At 39.4% G+C, this 16,484-nt stretch overlaps 2 protein-coding genes across 4 annotated transcripts in view; both read right to left on the bottom strand.

Annotated features, from left to right (window-relative positions):
• Nucleotides 1-1,030: 1,030 nt before the first annotated feature.
• Nucleotides 1,031-16,484, bottom strand: part of hoxd3a (homeobox D3a) — an 18,731-nt gene continuing 3,277 nt past the window's right edge. The window contains exons 1-4 of one of the 3 annotated variants that reach the window (XM_024287005.2): nt 7,764-10,458; nt 6,107-6,166; nt 4,182-4,731; nt 1,031-4,101 (exon numbers count right to left, since the gene is read on the bottom strand). In XM_024287005.2, the coding sequence (XP_024142773.1) occupies nt 3,350-4,101; nt 4,182-4,629 (1,200 nt within the window). In that variant the 5' untranslated portion in view covers nt 4,630-4,731; nt 6,107-6,166; nt 7,764-10,458 and the 3' untranslated portion in view covers nt 1,031-3,349. Of the gene's footprint in view, nt 4,102-4,181; nt 4,732-6,106; nt 6,167-7,763; nt 10,459-16,484 lie in introns of those variants that run through there. The other 2 variants (XM_024287004.2, XM_024287006.2) reach the window with 2 other exon arrangements.
• hoxd4a (homeobox D4a) lies at nt 11,053-15,136 on the bottom strand. The gene is made up of 2 exons (XM_024287008.2): nt 13,157-15,136; nt 11,053-12,809 (listed from the first exon to the last, which is right to left on the bottom strand). Exons 1-2 carry the CDS (start codon nt 13,626-13,628, stop codon nt 12,508-12,510), a joined length of 774 nt encoding a protein of 257 aa, XP_024142776.1. The 5' UTR covers nt 13,629-15,136; the 3' UTR covers nt 11,053-12,507.

Here is a 16,484-nt window from a genome sequence, read left to right as displayed (position 1 = left end):
TAAAACAATTAAGTAACAACAAAAACTGCAAACATTAGAACAATAACATCAGCTTGTTTTCCTCACATTGATTTATGCTCATATAAAAACTTTTTGTGTGGTTAGATCAAGCATTTAGAACAAAGAAAAACAAGAAATTAAACTCATTTAGGTACAAACTTTAAGTCTTCTTTTGTAAACATGCTGTGAACAATTGCATTTTCTAACAGGCTACAATATCAGCTTTCACTTTCAGCATCCAATATTAAAAGTAAATGCACAAAAAATTACATTTACAAAATGGAGTTTGCAAAAGTAACTTTTTTTTTTAGAAATAGCGTCCTCTTCCAGTTTCTTTGTAGTGAACTCTTTCTCCAGCGCGTCAAAATCCTCTGGTGTGATAATAAAATGCTCCAGTTTCTGTTCAATTTTTTTTTTTAATCGGAACGTATTTAAAGTAAAGAAATAGAAAAAAGACAGATATGCAAATATAGCTCGCTCCCGTTCCTCCAGCGCCGACATCCAACTTTCCTCGAGAGCTGACCTGAAATGACCGACTTCTGTGGCGTGAAAATCCAGCATCACGACAGACATGCAGCACCTCTGAGGTTTATCTTCAGGTTCTCATTCTGCAGAAGAAAAAAAAAGTCCCGTGGGGTTCTGCGTCCGTCACAAAAATGTATTTAAGCAATATGCATTAAAAAATCAAAACAAATAGGAGGTAGAGCTATAATATAAGACTGTTTCCAGTCAGAATGGAAAGTAGAGATAAGTTTAAAGCCATCTCATTAATAGGTGGACGACAGCAGGACTTCTTCTCCACATGTAAATATTACCCTCCACGGGGGGGGGCGTGGTCTGATGGGTTGTATCCAATCAGAGAGGACTTCAGCTGCCGCGTCTGTGATGTAATAACTTTATATCTCACTCTTTTTTCTGTATTCTTTTTTCATGTAATAAACTGACAAAGCATAAATAAATAAACCTAAATCCGTCCTGAGTTGCGAATAAAGTAGGAAACACAAGTCTGAACGTCCTACAGAAACAAATGTTTTTTTTTTTTTTGCATCCTTAAAGTAGCTCAAAAAGGATGACGTTTCCCCTTTTTTGTTGACTAAAACTGTCATTTATTCATGCTGTTTTGAAGAATCAAGGTAAACACATATCTGTGAATTTATTTATTCTTTTATAAATATTATTTTTTTTCTATAAAGATCAATAATTCAAATTGTTTACGCGTTTTATTTTTTCTTTGTAAAATGTATTACTATTGCAAATAAATAGGCAGTATTTTTACATTTTTTCAATGCTTAAGATAATTAATGCTAAAAATGCTATTATTTTGGAGAGATTTTTTGTTTTAATTGTTTTCCAATAACTGCTTGATTAATTAAGTGCAAAAACCCATGCGAGAAAATTAAAATAATTTAAAACCTTTTCATCAGAACTCAATCAGAATTGCATTGATTAGAAACATATTTTACAGCCCCTTATAAAACATTATGACAAAAGGCTTTTATTTTTTTTTTATTTTAGATTAGAATACTTATAAATAAAAGCTTTTATTATAGAATGTAAGACCTGAACTGCATGTTCAGCTTCCTGAATGAAAGCCCTCTGAGCGATCACTCTGAATTTGATGCTGCGAGGATGTAAAGCCAAACATAATTTCTCTGACAACAGTTTCATTTGGCTTCATCCTCCCTTAAACTCGAGGATCTATCATCCACGCAAAAGGCGAACGTGGAAGCCTCGAGTTTTCTTTCTTTTCAGCTTTCAGCTCTGCCCCCCACCATTAAAGATTGGCCCGCGCGCGCGGTTAGAAATGTGTTTCTTGGATTTGGAATGCAAATGCTTTGTTCACGAGGAGGAGGGATCAGCGAGGAGCCTGAAAGCGACGAGTTTTTGATTAATGAGCTTTGAAATGGCTCTCCAGGAGCAATAAAAGATGAACTGCTCTTTCTCCCCCCTCTTTTTCTCTCGCGCGTAAAAGAAACGCACACATCTTTGCATCTTTCCAAAGTCAAACGTTGTAGCCTATTTGGATTTTTTTATATTGGCATATATGTTGTTTTTAGCATTTTGACACATTTAGTCACAGAGAATCGTATTATTTCAAATATTTGAATCATAATGATGGGGCCAAATCTCAAGAAAAAAAATGTCATAAGCTCATAGATTCACTTCCTCCACATACAAATAAAACATCAATAAGATCCAGAGGCTTTTATTCCGCTGAAATGCACTTTGCATTGGAAGCATAGAGCCGTCTGATGACTTTTAGATATCTTGGTGTCTAATTATTGATTGCTTGTGCCTGTTTGGACAGTACAGTAAGGCTGCGAGTCAATAAGCTCTGCTTTGCCCGACAGTTTCAGCAGCAGCAGCTGAACAAGGAAGTAGAAAATAATGAGGAGCTGCAGGCTGAGCAGAGGAAACAAACCCATCTTACTGCTAAAAAAATGCAACAAAAATACAAGTTTGAGCACTTTATTTACAAAATGTTATACACAATAAAATATAACATTTCGATATCATTAGAGTTTCATAATTTATGGAACTGAATAAAAACGATGGAAGACAAATAAAAAAATAGCAATGGATACACAAAAATGACATGCTGGTGTGTACAATATTTCGATAGTCTACGTTTCGCCTAAGATTTGACATATGTGGACATCCAGTGAGGTTTATACACTATAAAATGCCCCATTGGTACCAGATTTACAATAAGAAAGGCTCTTTTTCTTTTTTTTTTTCTTTCAATTATTCGTTGCGAGTCGTAGCATTTTTCCAAACCCTGTTTTGCCAACACTTGGAAGTGCACTGCCCTGTCCCCATTTATAAATACTCGCGATAAATAATGTGCAATACAAAAGCAATTCAATAATAAATAGACTAGTGCGAAAGATTATGCCAAAAACAAGAAAGGAGAAATAATGATAAAGCAATAAATAGGGTGACTTAAACGACATCCCAACAAACAGATGCAAAATTTCCCCTAAAAGTCCTTCTCTCTCTAAGGATGAGCTTCTACCTTCATGATCTACAAGACTTGCCTTCAAGTAACGGCGTGAAATATTCAGTCCAACGTTGCGCATTGCACTTTAGCATTTGAAACAAAAAAAATAACTATGGACAACCAGGCTAGTGTGCGTCTGCGCATCTCCAAATGTTCAAGAAGAATGGACAAAAGCTGCATCATTTAGAAAATAATCACACAATAGCATTAATAGTAATATCAGTAATACTGTAATTATACACACGATTCGCTTGGAGTGTAGTTATTAGACTAGTGAGGTAATAGAAAAGAGCGCAACGTAATTTTGGCACACACACTCGCACTCACACGCACGCACGCGCACACATATTACAAATGCGTCAGTTTAGGCGCTTCCTGAATCCTTCCCTGAGACGCTTGGTGAGAGGTGAGGTCTGTGTATGTGGGGTGGGGATCACAGGGTCCATGGTGGTGGTTTCCTGGGATCTGCGCGGCGCAGCTGTAGTCCACGCTGGTGGATGAGGGGTGGGGAAGATGGCCGAGGTTGAACATGGGGCCCGAGGCTGGCATGGAATCAACAAAGTTCCCACCCACATAAACGGGGCTGCCTTGCAAATTGGGATTGGCAAAGCCTCCATTGCTCTGCATGCCGTGGTGTTCGTACTCGGAGCCCGGGTACCTCTTCTGTTGCGGGATGCAGCCTCCCAGCGGCGCGGTGTACGCTGCCAGGCCGTACATGTTTTGCTGCGGCTTGGCGAATGACGGGGGCGAGGGCGCGTCATAGCTGAGGCTGTTGACGTTCTGGAGTTGGCCAGAGTATCCAACGTGATTTGGGCCACTCAGCGGTGGGCTCCTGTCCGGGGAGTGTCCCAAGGGAGAGTGCGCGAGCCCTTTAGACTTCTGGTCCTTTTTGTATTTCATCCTCCGGTTCTGAAACCAAATCTTTATCTGGCGCTCGGTGAGATTCAACAGATTGGCCATTTCCACTCTCCGGGGACGACAAAGGTAGCGGTTAAAGTGAAACTCCTTCTCCAGCTCCACCAGTTGTGCACTCGTGTAAGCAGTTCTGACCCGTTTGGAGGCCGGTCCCGGTGGGCTTTTCTCATCGCTCACCTCCCCACCTGTAAAGAAGCACAGCAGCATCTTATTGTCTGTTGATCAGCCGATAAAGACACCTCACACACACGATCATGATCACTACCTGCCGCAACACAGTTGTTGCTTTTCTGCTTTGCGTTCTGCCGGGTCTCCTTCATCCAGGGGAAGATCTGCTTCGCCAGGGCGGGTGTGGTGGCCCCGGAGGCTCCACCGGAGGGGGACTTCTTCTTCTGGGACGCAGAGCTGTTGGAGCTTGGCGGGGACGCGGACAGTGGAGGCGCCTGCTGCTCTGAAATGCTCCCCGCTTGCGCGCCATTGTTGCCACTTTGACTGCTGCTTTGGCGCATGCAGTCTCCGTTCAAATCAGTGTCTTTGAGGGCCGGGGGCCGAACCGCTGAGGTCTGGATGGGACACACTGGGCCCTGATAGTCACTCTCAATGGTAGCAGTGGGGTAGGACTGGTGTGCGGGGCCGTAGCTGTACGAGTCTGGTTTGGGGTAGCTGTAGCCCCCAAACAGTCCAGAGTTGTCGTAATAAGTTGCTTTCTGCATTTTGTGGGTTCAAAGCCAATCAGCCAGATAGGTTCTATCCAATGACATGGGTGTTGTGAATTCACGTGATTGGCGTTTCCCACCGTTCCACCGGGGTTTGAGCTGCAAAAATCAAACAAATCATGTATGAGATCATTTTTTTTATTTTTCACACTTTTGAATAAAATAAAATTACGCGGGAGTGCATCTCCTTGGCCACAGCTCCGGTTGCTATTGGTTACCAGAGTTATTAAATTAGCAACCGACTTCAATGTTTCACGTCTCAGTGTCAGAGTCGAAGCCGCTCATTTGACTCGTTTTCTTTTTTGGCACAAAGCAGTTAAAGTTTAACTTTTTCCCTCAAAGAACCCTCCGGGAGGCTTTACGAGTCTGAGACAAATACGCTGAATCAGCATCTGTCACGCGCACACACAATGCCCTTTTGACTAATAACAAGGCCACACAAAGCCATAGTGCACGTATTGTTCGCGCGCGCATCCATTTGGATGGCATGTTTACGCACGCCAGTGGCTGAAAACAAACCGACTAAATTGTTTATTATTATCATTTTTATTCATTGTCTTTACGTCTTGTGTGAGTTTTGGAAGCGCGCAAAGGAGCGTGCGTGGGGGAGTTTGAATGCGTGGGTGGCAATAAAATAATTAATTCTTTGTTTTGTTTTGACACATTTAAGCTCCAATGAAAAAAGTAAAAACAATTAATGGTAAGCTGTGAAGTTTAAAAGTTTAAAATATTTTTTTAAAAGGCGCACGCCAACTTCAACACAAATATCAAAGGGGGCCACGCCACTGTATGTTGGTGGCTTAGGAGCTGCAGGCTGCGCCTGCATAACAATTGCACCTGTCAGTGTGGACCGTGGCAAAATTTATGACCGCAAATGTTATGCTTGTAAACGACCTGAAAGAGGACCGAGGAGCAAAACCACTCGTGAGGACTCTCAGCCATAAGAATTGTAAAGCTGCGCGTAGGAGGAAGGCAAGGGAAAGAATTCCTTCCACGGCGGCTTCTGCCGCGCACAGGCTTGGGGTATAAAGGCCGCTTGCAGCCTGTCTGAGCCCGAGTCTGCAGCGTTACGCACACATCGCAGAAGAGCAGATTTGGCACAAATAAGGCGGCGGATGGTGGGAAAAGGCGCAGCTTTATAGGATAAAACGGTGATTTATTTTATTTTATTTTATATTTTAGTCATAAATTTGAATAATTTCAGACTATTTATTTTTTCCTGCAAAAATAATAACAAATAATCTCTCTGGATTTAATTTTGGGGATGCGGTTCCAAATGCTGGACTCCGGCCTTCGTAAATAATTGCTCGCGCAGAACAAGTTGAAGCCATTTCTCATGATCTCCCTGCGTGATTTAAGCCGCCTTTGAATCGCTGTGAGAGTAAATATGCAGCCGCGAGTAACAAATCACCCTTTCGCCTTGTTAGCAGTTGGCCCTGTTGTGCATTTCCCTTATTAAAGGAGTGTTACTCACCGAAATCTGCGAAGATCTCTTTAATATCCCTCACGCATTCATCACTGCTTCCATCTCGACCTAGAGTACACACAACATTAAATGAAACGTCTTCCTGATGTGGTGCCATTTTTTTTTTCTCCATCCATGAGTAGCAACAAAGATGACAAATTCAGCTTAATATTTCATACAAAAATAAACACATTTTCAATAAATATTCCCCTCTGTGAATAAAACCACTGCAGTGGTCATATGTTTTTTGTTCTTTAGTTGAGAGTGAAAAGTCTTACTCATGCACTTTTATACAAAGAGCGCAGGCCAAACATATCGCAGCCCTAAGCTGTTTTAGGTGACCTTTTGGGTCATTCAGCTTTAAGCCAAAGTTTAATGAACAACGAGCAGTTTGCTTTTATGTAGAAGCAAGTCTCCAACAAATTCAAAGCTGTTTGTGAACACAGGGAGACACTCTCCAGCGGCGGCACGGAAGCAAAAACCAAACCCTCAGAATTTGCGTTTTGATGACTCCAAATTGATGATTTTGCTTCACCAAATTAGAGAGTGAATTTAAGGAATATTCTTCTTTCTTGGTCGCAGTTCTTCAATTCGAGCCCCGGGCTGCTTTTTAAACCCCCTGATTTACTAGTAGCAGACATGCTTCCCTTTCACACGGCTGTGTTTTTCGCCTACGCGCTGTTACGGTAAGTTTGCTCCACACAATGGCTCGGACTCAAACTGGAGAGTTATTATCTCAGGCAGTCGTTTCTCCAACCTTTCTTTCTTCTTCTATTTATATTTCCAATTTCCAAATCTTTTTTTTTTTTTTTTTTTTTACTTTTTAAACACACAAAATGTCATATTCTTTTGTCCAAAAATGAACCGTTGGATGCCCTAAATAATGGGGCTTTCTCTGTTCAGAAACTTAAGGGTAATTTACAAAAATTGTGCAGAAAATGTGACATTAAAATCGTTGCAAATTATAGTTTTCTTTCTCAAGTGGAACACAACCAGAAAAAAAGGTCTGAAGATGCTGAATGTATTCCAAAAGCTGTTAAATTGACTGCAAAAATGAGGAAAATGATCCAAAATTAGCCTAAATGATTCAGGTTTATTACTACTGCTCCTAAGATAAAGAAGTGGAAAAACAATCACATTTGTAAATATTATTAACTGAAAAGAAACTAAGCAAAAATATTCATCCTTACAGGCAAAAATAGAGGCATATGCCTTCCTTATCATTCACTCCTCAGCTTGGTAATCCTTCCAAAGCGTCCATTATGCAATTGTGTATAATATAAGTTGGAGGTTAACAAAGCCATACAGCTGAAACCACATAAATCACAGTAAAAGCCAGTGTGACGATAAGACAACAAATTAATGTGATTTACGATCCAGGAGTCAAAAAGAAAAGTTCCTCTCCTACTTCTTCCTCCTCCGAGCCGGCTCTCATGCACGCGGGCGCCAAAAAAGCAGCTGAAAAGCGCAGAGCAGCTCAGGCTCAATCTGTCGATAATGTTTGAAAGGAAAAATATGAATCTGCTTTTAAAGAGGCGTCGGTGGAGCTCCATATCCCCGCAACATTAACAAGCATCGCCTCCATGGACGGAATGGATTAGAATATATTTCCCTGCAATATATTAACCCGTGGTTAAAGGTTGCTTTCCGCCGTGCAGTTTCTTACCTGGGAATCAATTCATCATATAAAGCAAGTTTCCCCTCAGCCTGGGTTCCTTTCCACGCAGTCTCTAGAATAAATCCTTCACCCTTTGTCTGCAGACAGAGCTGTCCTAAACCTGATCTTGCTGTTTTTCAGACATTTCCATACACCAGTGGAGACAGTATTCCCGAAAGAATGGAAGGACTTGCATTCAACTACCAATAAAAAGCGAACAAGGTATCCTTATTCCAGAAAAAAAAATCACTGGCAATCAATCACCCCAGTGAAATTTACAGGGCCTGTGCAGATTTGCAGCTAACATTGAGATTTTTTGGTGTTTCGGAAGCTTTATGATGACAAATAAAGGCGCTGCCTTTAGATACAAGCATATTTGTTCACGTGATTGTTCTCTTCTTCAAGCAGGCTCTTACCTCACCAGTCCATTTTGATAAAGGGTGGCGTTTATTTCCTCGTCTCGGCTGTGTGATTGTGAAAATGTTCCTCTCTCTACTTCTGTTTTTTTATCTCACCATTTCGAGGATTGCAGCTCGCCCTTACTCCACCATTCAAAGGCAAGCCCATGTGCAGTTTGGACGCACTTTAATTATATATATTCTGAAAAATACAGCTTCTATAGCAACCATCCCTGCACTATTGCTGCTTTTGTGTCTGCAGAAAAAATCTCCAACCGAAGTGCGTAAATTTATACTAAAACGCAAAAGGTGGGATGACTTTTTAATGCAAATGTATTATTTTTGTGTGTTTATGCCTATATGACAGTGCGCGTAAAGACGATTTAAAGAATGATTTATGGGGGAAATGACATGTGAGTTTTTCATGCAGATGGGCATGGATTGTATTCAAATAAAGCGCATCATCCTCTCGCGTTTGTTGTGTCTGTCTTCACACCCTGCTGCAACACAAAGAGCCATGGCTTCTCCTGCATTGTCTCCAGCCACAACCACAAACTCCATGGAATCCCTCCAGTGTTTATAAATAAAGGAATGCACAAAAAGACCAAAAATAAAATCGATGGATATAGCTGTATTTTTTTTTTCTTTTTTAAGAGACCGTGGTCCAGTTGGAGCGATGGGAAAGAAAAGGGATGCAGGACTCGCAGCGTCGTAGCATATGTTCGGAGGGTAATAAAAGTGAAAGATTTACAGTTTTCGCCCGGCCCCCCAACAGCCTCGCACACTTTTAAGAATTACTTAGAATGATTTACAAGGAGGCAGATCTGTCAGGCTGACTAAACATCCAGCACTTCGAAGAAATCAGAATGAAATCATCCTATCTCTCTTTTTAACACGAATTCAAATCAAGTCTAAGGCAAAAGGCAAATATTTGATAGAAAATGAAAAGTCTTGTGTTCTCATAACTTGTTTAATTTATGACTTTGAGGCTGTCTTTTAAAGGAGAACTCCGTTTTTGTTTTGAATGTTTTAAAAAATTAAAATGGTCTTTTATTAGGAATGAATGGACCAGGAGATGTGGCCAATCTGAGCAGTTCCTAACAGCGAGCTATACATGTCAATGCCATCAAGTTTTTTGTCTTAGCGATTACTCCTGTCAATCTATTCCAAGATACATGCCTAGCATCAAATTATAAATATACTTTGTTACAAAAAATAAAGAAATAAGAGAACACGAACATGCGTAAAGAAAGCAGCCACCGCGCAAATCCGCGCAGAGCGCACACATCGAAGGGAGCAATTGATCAAATATCACGACATTTGATATCGTCATTTACCTGCTCTGCCAACATGAAAAATGCGGAAACATTTACCTACCCGAACATCCATCGGCTCAGATGCGCAGCTACAATGCGGGGCTACAGTTGCACCGAGAATCGGATATTATTTTCTTGGGGGATCTCTTCAGTTTTCAAGTCTGATAGAGTCCTTGCGATTAATGACGACGCCGTGTTTCTAGGGGGACGTGCTGCATTAATTATTTAGACAATCACGTGGTCGAGAATGGAGAGCGGAGTGGCATAGTCTCTGGATTATATCTCTGGATGCAGACAGCGCACTTTAATATATCTTAGGGGGTTGTCTGGCTCGGAGAGGTTTCTGCGAAAAAACAGCTGGAAATCAAATATGGCCGGATGGAGAGCAAGGCTGTTGTGTTCCTGCACTGGGTGCAGTGTCATTGAAAATGGCACTGCCTTTGGCTCTCATTTATTGCTGTTCAGACATGTAGGTCAGTGTGGCTGCACGCTCCACGCTGTAGTAGACTGCTCTGACAATGTTGATAGAATAACCTTTTTATGTATTTAAAATAAACATTATGAGATTTGAAGCTTTAAGCTTCAATCTTTGATGTGGAAAACCTAAATAAAATAGAATAAAATAAAATAAAATAAAATGTAGCCCATTCCTAACTCATAAAGATAAAGTCTAATGGTAAGTTTGTGCCCCTCCCCCTCGTCATATTGTCCTCAGCATCAATGTCCGAATCACTTTTGACAGGATGCTGAACTGGAAGCATCACTTTGTCTTCTCTCCAACTCTGACACAAACGTATAAGTCATCTGAATGAATTTAATGGCATGCGTAAAAGTCTGCCTGCGCGCCATGGATCAAACTGTGGTCAGTGGAAATAGTACTAAAATACATCTCCACGTCCCTGATTAAACTTTGGTCACATTAGGGATTATTTTTAGGGTGTCATAGTATCTTATTTTCTTCTGTCCTCGTGCGTAATGAGTGGATTATACTAAGGAAGGCTCCACGCGTATTTCTTATATGAATATCAGATTTAGCTCCTGATGGGAATCATCAATGAAAAACAAGTTTTGATTTTTCTTTTGTCTGTTATTTTCTGCATTTTTGTACATTCAAATGAACAGACAAAAAAGGAAAAATGATCATTTTTGAGTGTTTCCTTATGATATACAGATAATTTGGATGTTTTTGCGCACGGCGAGGCGCTCAAACAGATAAAAGCTAATTAATGAAGTCTACATATGACGGAATGAAAACTTGTGCCTTTTTTCAGTTTTTGCATTTCTTGGGTTTCTTGATTACAGTATTGAGACTTTATATATTTAGAGCTTCAGTATAAATGTGAAAGAAGTGCGCATGACGCGCATGTGCTCAATTTGCGTGGTTTGCATTGCAGCTTGAGTCCAATTTGCACAACAGAGCGCTTTTGTGCAGCAACAATTACAATTTTACAGCTCAAACCTCTTTGATAAAAATGAATTTGAAAAAAAAAAATAAAAATAAAATAAAAATCCGTTTTTGAATAAAACGTTGTATTGAATGATTTAAAATAAGGATCCACAAAAACACAAAATGCAAATATGTAAATGCATAATTATTAGAAATCTTTATTTTTCCAATATACTTTGCACATCTCAAAGCACCATACAAGATTAAAAAAACTGTACAAAAATAAAGAACAGAACAACTATTCATTCTGACACGAGGAGACAAATGCACAAACAGATCCTCCTCGGGGGTTGCGCCTGATATAAATACAGCTCAAACACGTGTAAAAATGTGGAATTGAGTGACTCTTTACTTTGAATGGGCTTTAGGTTTTTTTCTTCGTCTTCTTTTTTTTAAACAACACAACAGCCTTCCAAACCAAAGCGAGTAGCGCCTGGGAGAGAAAATGCTGCCTGTCCGGCGGGTCAGGGGTGCTGGGGTCAGTCCTCGCGGCTGAAATGTGTCCCCGGGATGAACCTGCCACTGCTGCCTTTGTCGACCTTCGGATGAAATACCTTTTCAATCCTCTCATCACTTCAGAGAGACCTCCTTGTAGTATTGAGAAAGCTTCTGGGCTTTTTTTCTATCCGAGCACACTGACCGTATAAAACAAAAAAAATATATATAAATGTGTCCTCAAATATGACCAGAAACAGGTTGCCTCGCGCAGATCAGCTTGGCGTAAATAAAAGAAAACATTCCCATATAAACTATTAAATAAAGCCATGCTTATAAGTTGAAACAGGATAATCAGCGCGTAAGGAAGAGTTTTAATTAAATTGTGTGCTATGCAAAAATGTACACGGTTTCTTAACAAATAAATAATCACGTAAATTCGTAAAAATAAACAACTATAATCCTAAATATTCGATTATGTCAAATCGAGGGGGAAAAACGGCCAAAATCAATTTGAGCCATGCAGGAACAAATGATCGTTCAGTTTCAGATAGAATGAGAGAGCCCTCTGAAAATGTACACTGTTTACAAAGATGTCAGGAGAGATTTATAAGGGCGCTCAAAACCAGAATGCGCGCAGGAATGTCTTCCGTGTGGGAATAAAAAAAAAGATTTCCGAGCTAATTATTTTGTACAAAATAAGTTAAAACATACAAGTCACAAAGAAATTATAAAGAATCTTTCAGCTGCAGCGGGAATTTTTTTACGAGAAAAAGGTATAGTTTTGGCGTGATCTTTAAAAAAAATAATGCCTCCTTCAAGTATTTCATTGTGCGTTTGGTTGGAAAAAAAGTCTGATTTAATAGAACTGGTTTAATTTGAATAAATCCACTAATTAAATGTAAAAAATAGAACACATTTATAGAGAATTTAACAGATTTTCCAAAAATTATACAATAAAAATATGTTTAAAAATTGGAAACTTTTAAACCACTCAGTTTTGAAAACTGATTTTATAACCCACATAACACTTCTGGAGTCATTTTTGTTAAATAATAACAACAAATAAATGCAAAAACTAGCACCAGTCCATGCAAAAATCAGATGCAACATTTTTTATGTACATTTCACTCTGAAAAAAGATTCCCTCCTTTTGCTTATAGCGCTGTAATGTCCGTTTGGTTATCCTTCTGAATGTTCTGCAGATGGCTGGAGGCTGGAGGGGCAGATCTGCCCTTGGTGTTTGGCAGTTTGTGGTCTTTCTTCCATTTCATTCGTCTGTTCTGAAACCAGATTTTGATTTGCCTCTCGGACAGACAAAGCGTGTGAGCGATCTCGATCCGCCGCCGCCTGGTCAGGTACCTGTTAAAATGAAACTCCTTTTCCAGCTCCAAAACCTGCTGCCGGGTGTACGCCGTCCTGGAGCGTTTGGGCTCTGATCCCGTGTAGTCAGGGTTCACTGGGACAAAGAGAGAGAAAAAAACAGCAACAACAACAACAACAAAGTCACCAAATGTATGCACATGCATGCCGGCAAAAGGCAAAACAAAGAGAGTGAATCTGTGCGCCAAAAGTTTGAGGAAATCCCGCGAGTTTATTTGTTATTTTAATTAAAGCAGCTTTAAGAGCCTTAACATCAGTCTATATGTGCTTCCAGGCGTTCACCTAGTGGCCTATTTCCTGAGCTATAAAAATTTATGACTTGTGTAATTGTCGAGGCCTCTCAAAGACTCCTATAAATATTACACTGAACGGCTCCTTAACTACAAGGCGCAGGTAATCTGTAAAGAAGCAAAAGGATCTCACCGGTAGTTACGTGAACTTTCTTCATCCATGGATAAACTACTGCTGGCTGCTTGGCTTGTATCCCATTCTGGGTCTTTGTGCTTTGCTGTTGTCCACAAGTCCGAGGTCCGGCCGCTTGGACCGGGGGGCCTTGCTCAGTCTGTGCGCCAAAATGGCTCGGATGGCTGGCTCTGTCGTGCCCATGACCTCGTGGCTGCTGCACTGTAGAGTCCGGCACAGTGGTGCAGCTGAAGGGTTGCTCCGTGTAGTTTGACCGTGGGTAGATCCCTGGATGCTGAAACTCTGTGTCCTGCGATTGACTGTAGTAGTCCGAGCCCTGCTCAGGTATATAGTTATTCTGCGAATATTCCTCGCAGGGAGGAAATTTGGGATCCACATACTTAGAGTTCACCATATACGAACTCATGGCCATTAATTTCTGAAGGTAGAAAATACTAATTTTTCTCGAGTTGTCTTTTTTTCCTCCCTCCATAGAGCCCTCCTACTTGGTGTCAACTGAATAAAGTTAGCGAACCATGTGACCAGATCGGCCAATGGAGGTGATGCTTCTCTAAACACGAGTAAACATACAGCAGAACGCATCAAACACAAATTAAGATACAAAGATTACACCCCAGCGCTAAATTAATAACAAAATGTGCAATTTCCAGAAGCATTTGTGCGCCAAAAGGATAAACAAATAATAAAAAGTGAATAAATAAATTACTGTAATGTTATTAACTCTATTAGCTTTCCGAATATGGCCCCATCTTATTAAAAATATATAATTTATACACTTTAACTTTAGTTTTTTTTTGTTTTTGTTTTTTTTAAGAGTGATCGGTTTCTGTGGTCCATCTTGGAGGCATAGTGTTCTACAGAGGAGGCAACAAAAGACACAAAAAGCCCTTTGGCATAAAAGCAGGGAATAATGACTGAGGACAAGTGATGGACACTGTCTTTGTCAAGATGGGGTCATCCAAAAGTTACATGAATCTCATCTCTTCATCTGCCCCTGTCCCTTTGGAAAAAAAAAAAAGAAAAACAGAGAGAGAGAGAAGAAAAAAAGTGTTTCTGGAGCCCATTGGTCGGAGGCAGCAGCTTCTGGGAATCAATAACTTGGAGACAGATACCATCCAGAGGAGCAGAAAGCCCGAATTGGAGCATGCTGGGGCTGCTTTTGCTAAACCCTTCCAGGGAAACCAACCAATAGAGGGAGATTTCAAACTTTCCTCATATTTCTGTACTTGAAAACTTTTCATTTTTTGAGTTTGCAACCATTTAGCTTGAGTTTATCTGGGATTTCCCTCACTAAGACAGCTGATAAGTCCTTCCGATGTCACGTGGAGTGAAGATGCAAAAGTGAAGTTTTTTCATCGACCATATACTCCCCTAGAATCGAATCTGTGATTAAGCTTTCTTCACACAAATTCGGTTCTACAGGGTATATATAGACGACGGGAAGCCACCATGGCCACTTTTAGTCCCATATAATCTCCATCAATAGCTATTCTTAAAAAAAGAAAAACTCACTAAACAAAACAAAAAAAAATAAAATAAAAAATAAAAACACAAAAGTAATGTGAAGCTTTGTATAAAACTGAAATAGAGGGTTCTACACATTAGAAATTTGCCAAATTTCGCTTTTTTCCTCTTTTTAAATCAAGTTTTTTTTGTCTTACTCACATTTTTTTCAAAGTTTTAAAGTATAATAAATTTCTAGTTGACATAACTTCCCCTAAAGCTTTTCTGTCAACTAAATGAGCAGCAGAAAAACAGGTAATTTCATCATTTCCGTGCTATAAATCTGTCTATTCATCCAAATTTATAACAAAAGCAAACTAATAATATTTATTTTAAATATTTTAAACAATCCAATTATTTGCATCAAATGATCATTCTTAAAAAATCCTGAATGCAGTCATTAAAGTGATGCGTAAAAGTCCTAGATAGACCCGGTGCTCTGAACGCCGGCTGGTTAATATTGAGATACTTATCAGCGCTGACCGAAAGATGAGGCCAGAGGCCACCTAGGTCAGCCAAAATCATTTACAAACTTCCAAAAAGTTTCATTATTTCTGCTGCTACTGACAGCTCAAAGGGTGCAAAAGTTTACCAAATCCTTGTCATCCATTTTCCAAGCAGCATGGCAGCAACTGCGAGGCCTGAAAGCCCGCCTGCGCAAAATCAAATCTGTTTAAAAGCAGCAGATGGAGGAAGACACTTTAGGATAAAACACACTTAGTAATAATATTGGTGTGTTTTATCAGTTTTTAAGTTTCATTATAATCTAATGTGAAAATAAATATTTTTCTTGTTCAGAGATTTTTATTTTTTTCGGACTGAAATAGATCTTAAATACGAAAAATAAATATATTTTTGTCACCAAAGCATTCAAAAAATAAAAAGAAAAGAATGTTTCAGTGCTTAATTTTGTAAACTACATTGTTTTGGCTTAAATAAACACATTTTAACCTATAAAATAAGGGGCAAATTGCGTAAAAATGTGTCTCGATGATTTAAAACCATCTCAAAACCGAAGCATTGAATTATTTAGATAAAAAAAATATTCAAACCAGAACTGAGCCACGTTCTCTGATTTAAACAGAAAATACACAAAATCCCCTAAAAGTCGTGATTTTTGTTATGGAAACTGTGGCCAATATTGGGAGAAATGAAAAAATATACTTTGCACTTCACATTTTGATATTTGTTAGACGGCCTGACCTGTCTTTCACCTTCCCCTCTTAGACCTTCAGACGGGTCAAAGCCGCCAGATTCCCAACAAAAGAACGATAAAGTCAGCGTTTCCTGACAGCTCGTGGTCAAGCAAAGGCCAAACTCTGTCGCCTCAAACTCTTTTCACTTCAAACATTTCTTTTTCCATCAAGTAATAAGCTGATGTCTGATAGTAAAAAAAATAAAATAAAAACATCGATTATAATATAAAACAAATTAACTTTCATTGAGTTTATTATGAAAAATAAATAATTATTTAATGATAAAAGAATACAAATTTTCAGCTTTTTTTCAGCAATTTTATAGAAATAAATAGGCCTCAAACCCACCAGGCCTATATAACCGAGTAAAAGAGGGAAAACACAACTATTTGCTCGACTTCAAAACTATCTCAACAATCATGAAAAGTTGAAAACAACATTTCAATCAAGACAGATAAACGAATTCTACGTTTAAAAAATATCTGCACCATAAATAAATAATCCTGTCGCCCACTCAGACCTCATCCAAAAGAGGAAAACGGAACAATTCAACCAAAATGAAGCAAACTGACCCGAACAAACCTCCCAACATGCACACAAAACTTCGTGACAGCAACATGTGTTTATCC

The sequence above is a fragment of the Oryzias melastigma genome, linkage group LG21 (assembly GCF_002922805.2).
Source record: "Oryzias melastigma strain HK-1 linkage group LG21, ASM292280v2, whole genome shotgun sequence".
Classification (NCBI taxonomy): domain Eukaryota; kingdom Metazoa; phylum Chordata; class Actinopteri; order Beloniformes; family Adrianichthyidae; genus Oryzias; species Oryzias melastigma.
Note: the sequence above shows the minus strand (reverse complement) of the source record. Positions and strands in the feature narration are given on the sequence as shown.

What these genes read in the sequence shown, in the direction of transcription:
- hoxd4a (XM_024287008.2), bottom strand. Translation starts at nt 13,628, where the DNA reads ATGGAGGGAGGAAAAAAAGACAACTCGAGAAAAATTAGTATTTTCTAC. An exon ending in GAAAGTTCACGTAACTACCG is followed by an intron (nt 12,810 to 13,156) that starts GTGAGATCCTTT and finishes TCTTTGTCCCAG; the next exon opens with TGAACCCTGACTACACGGGA.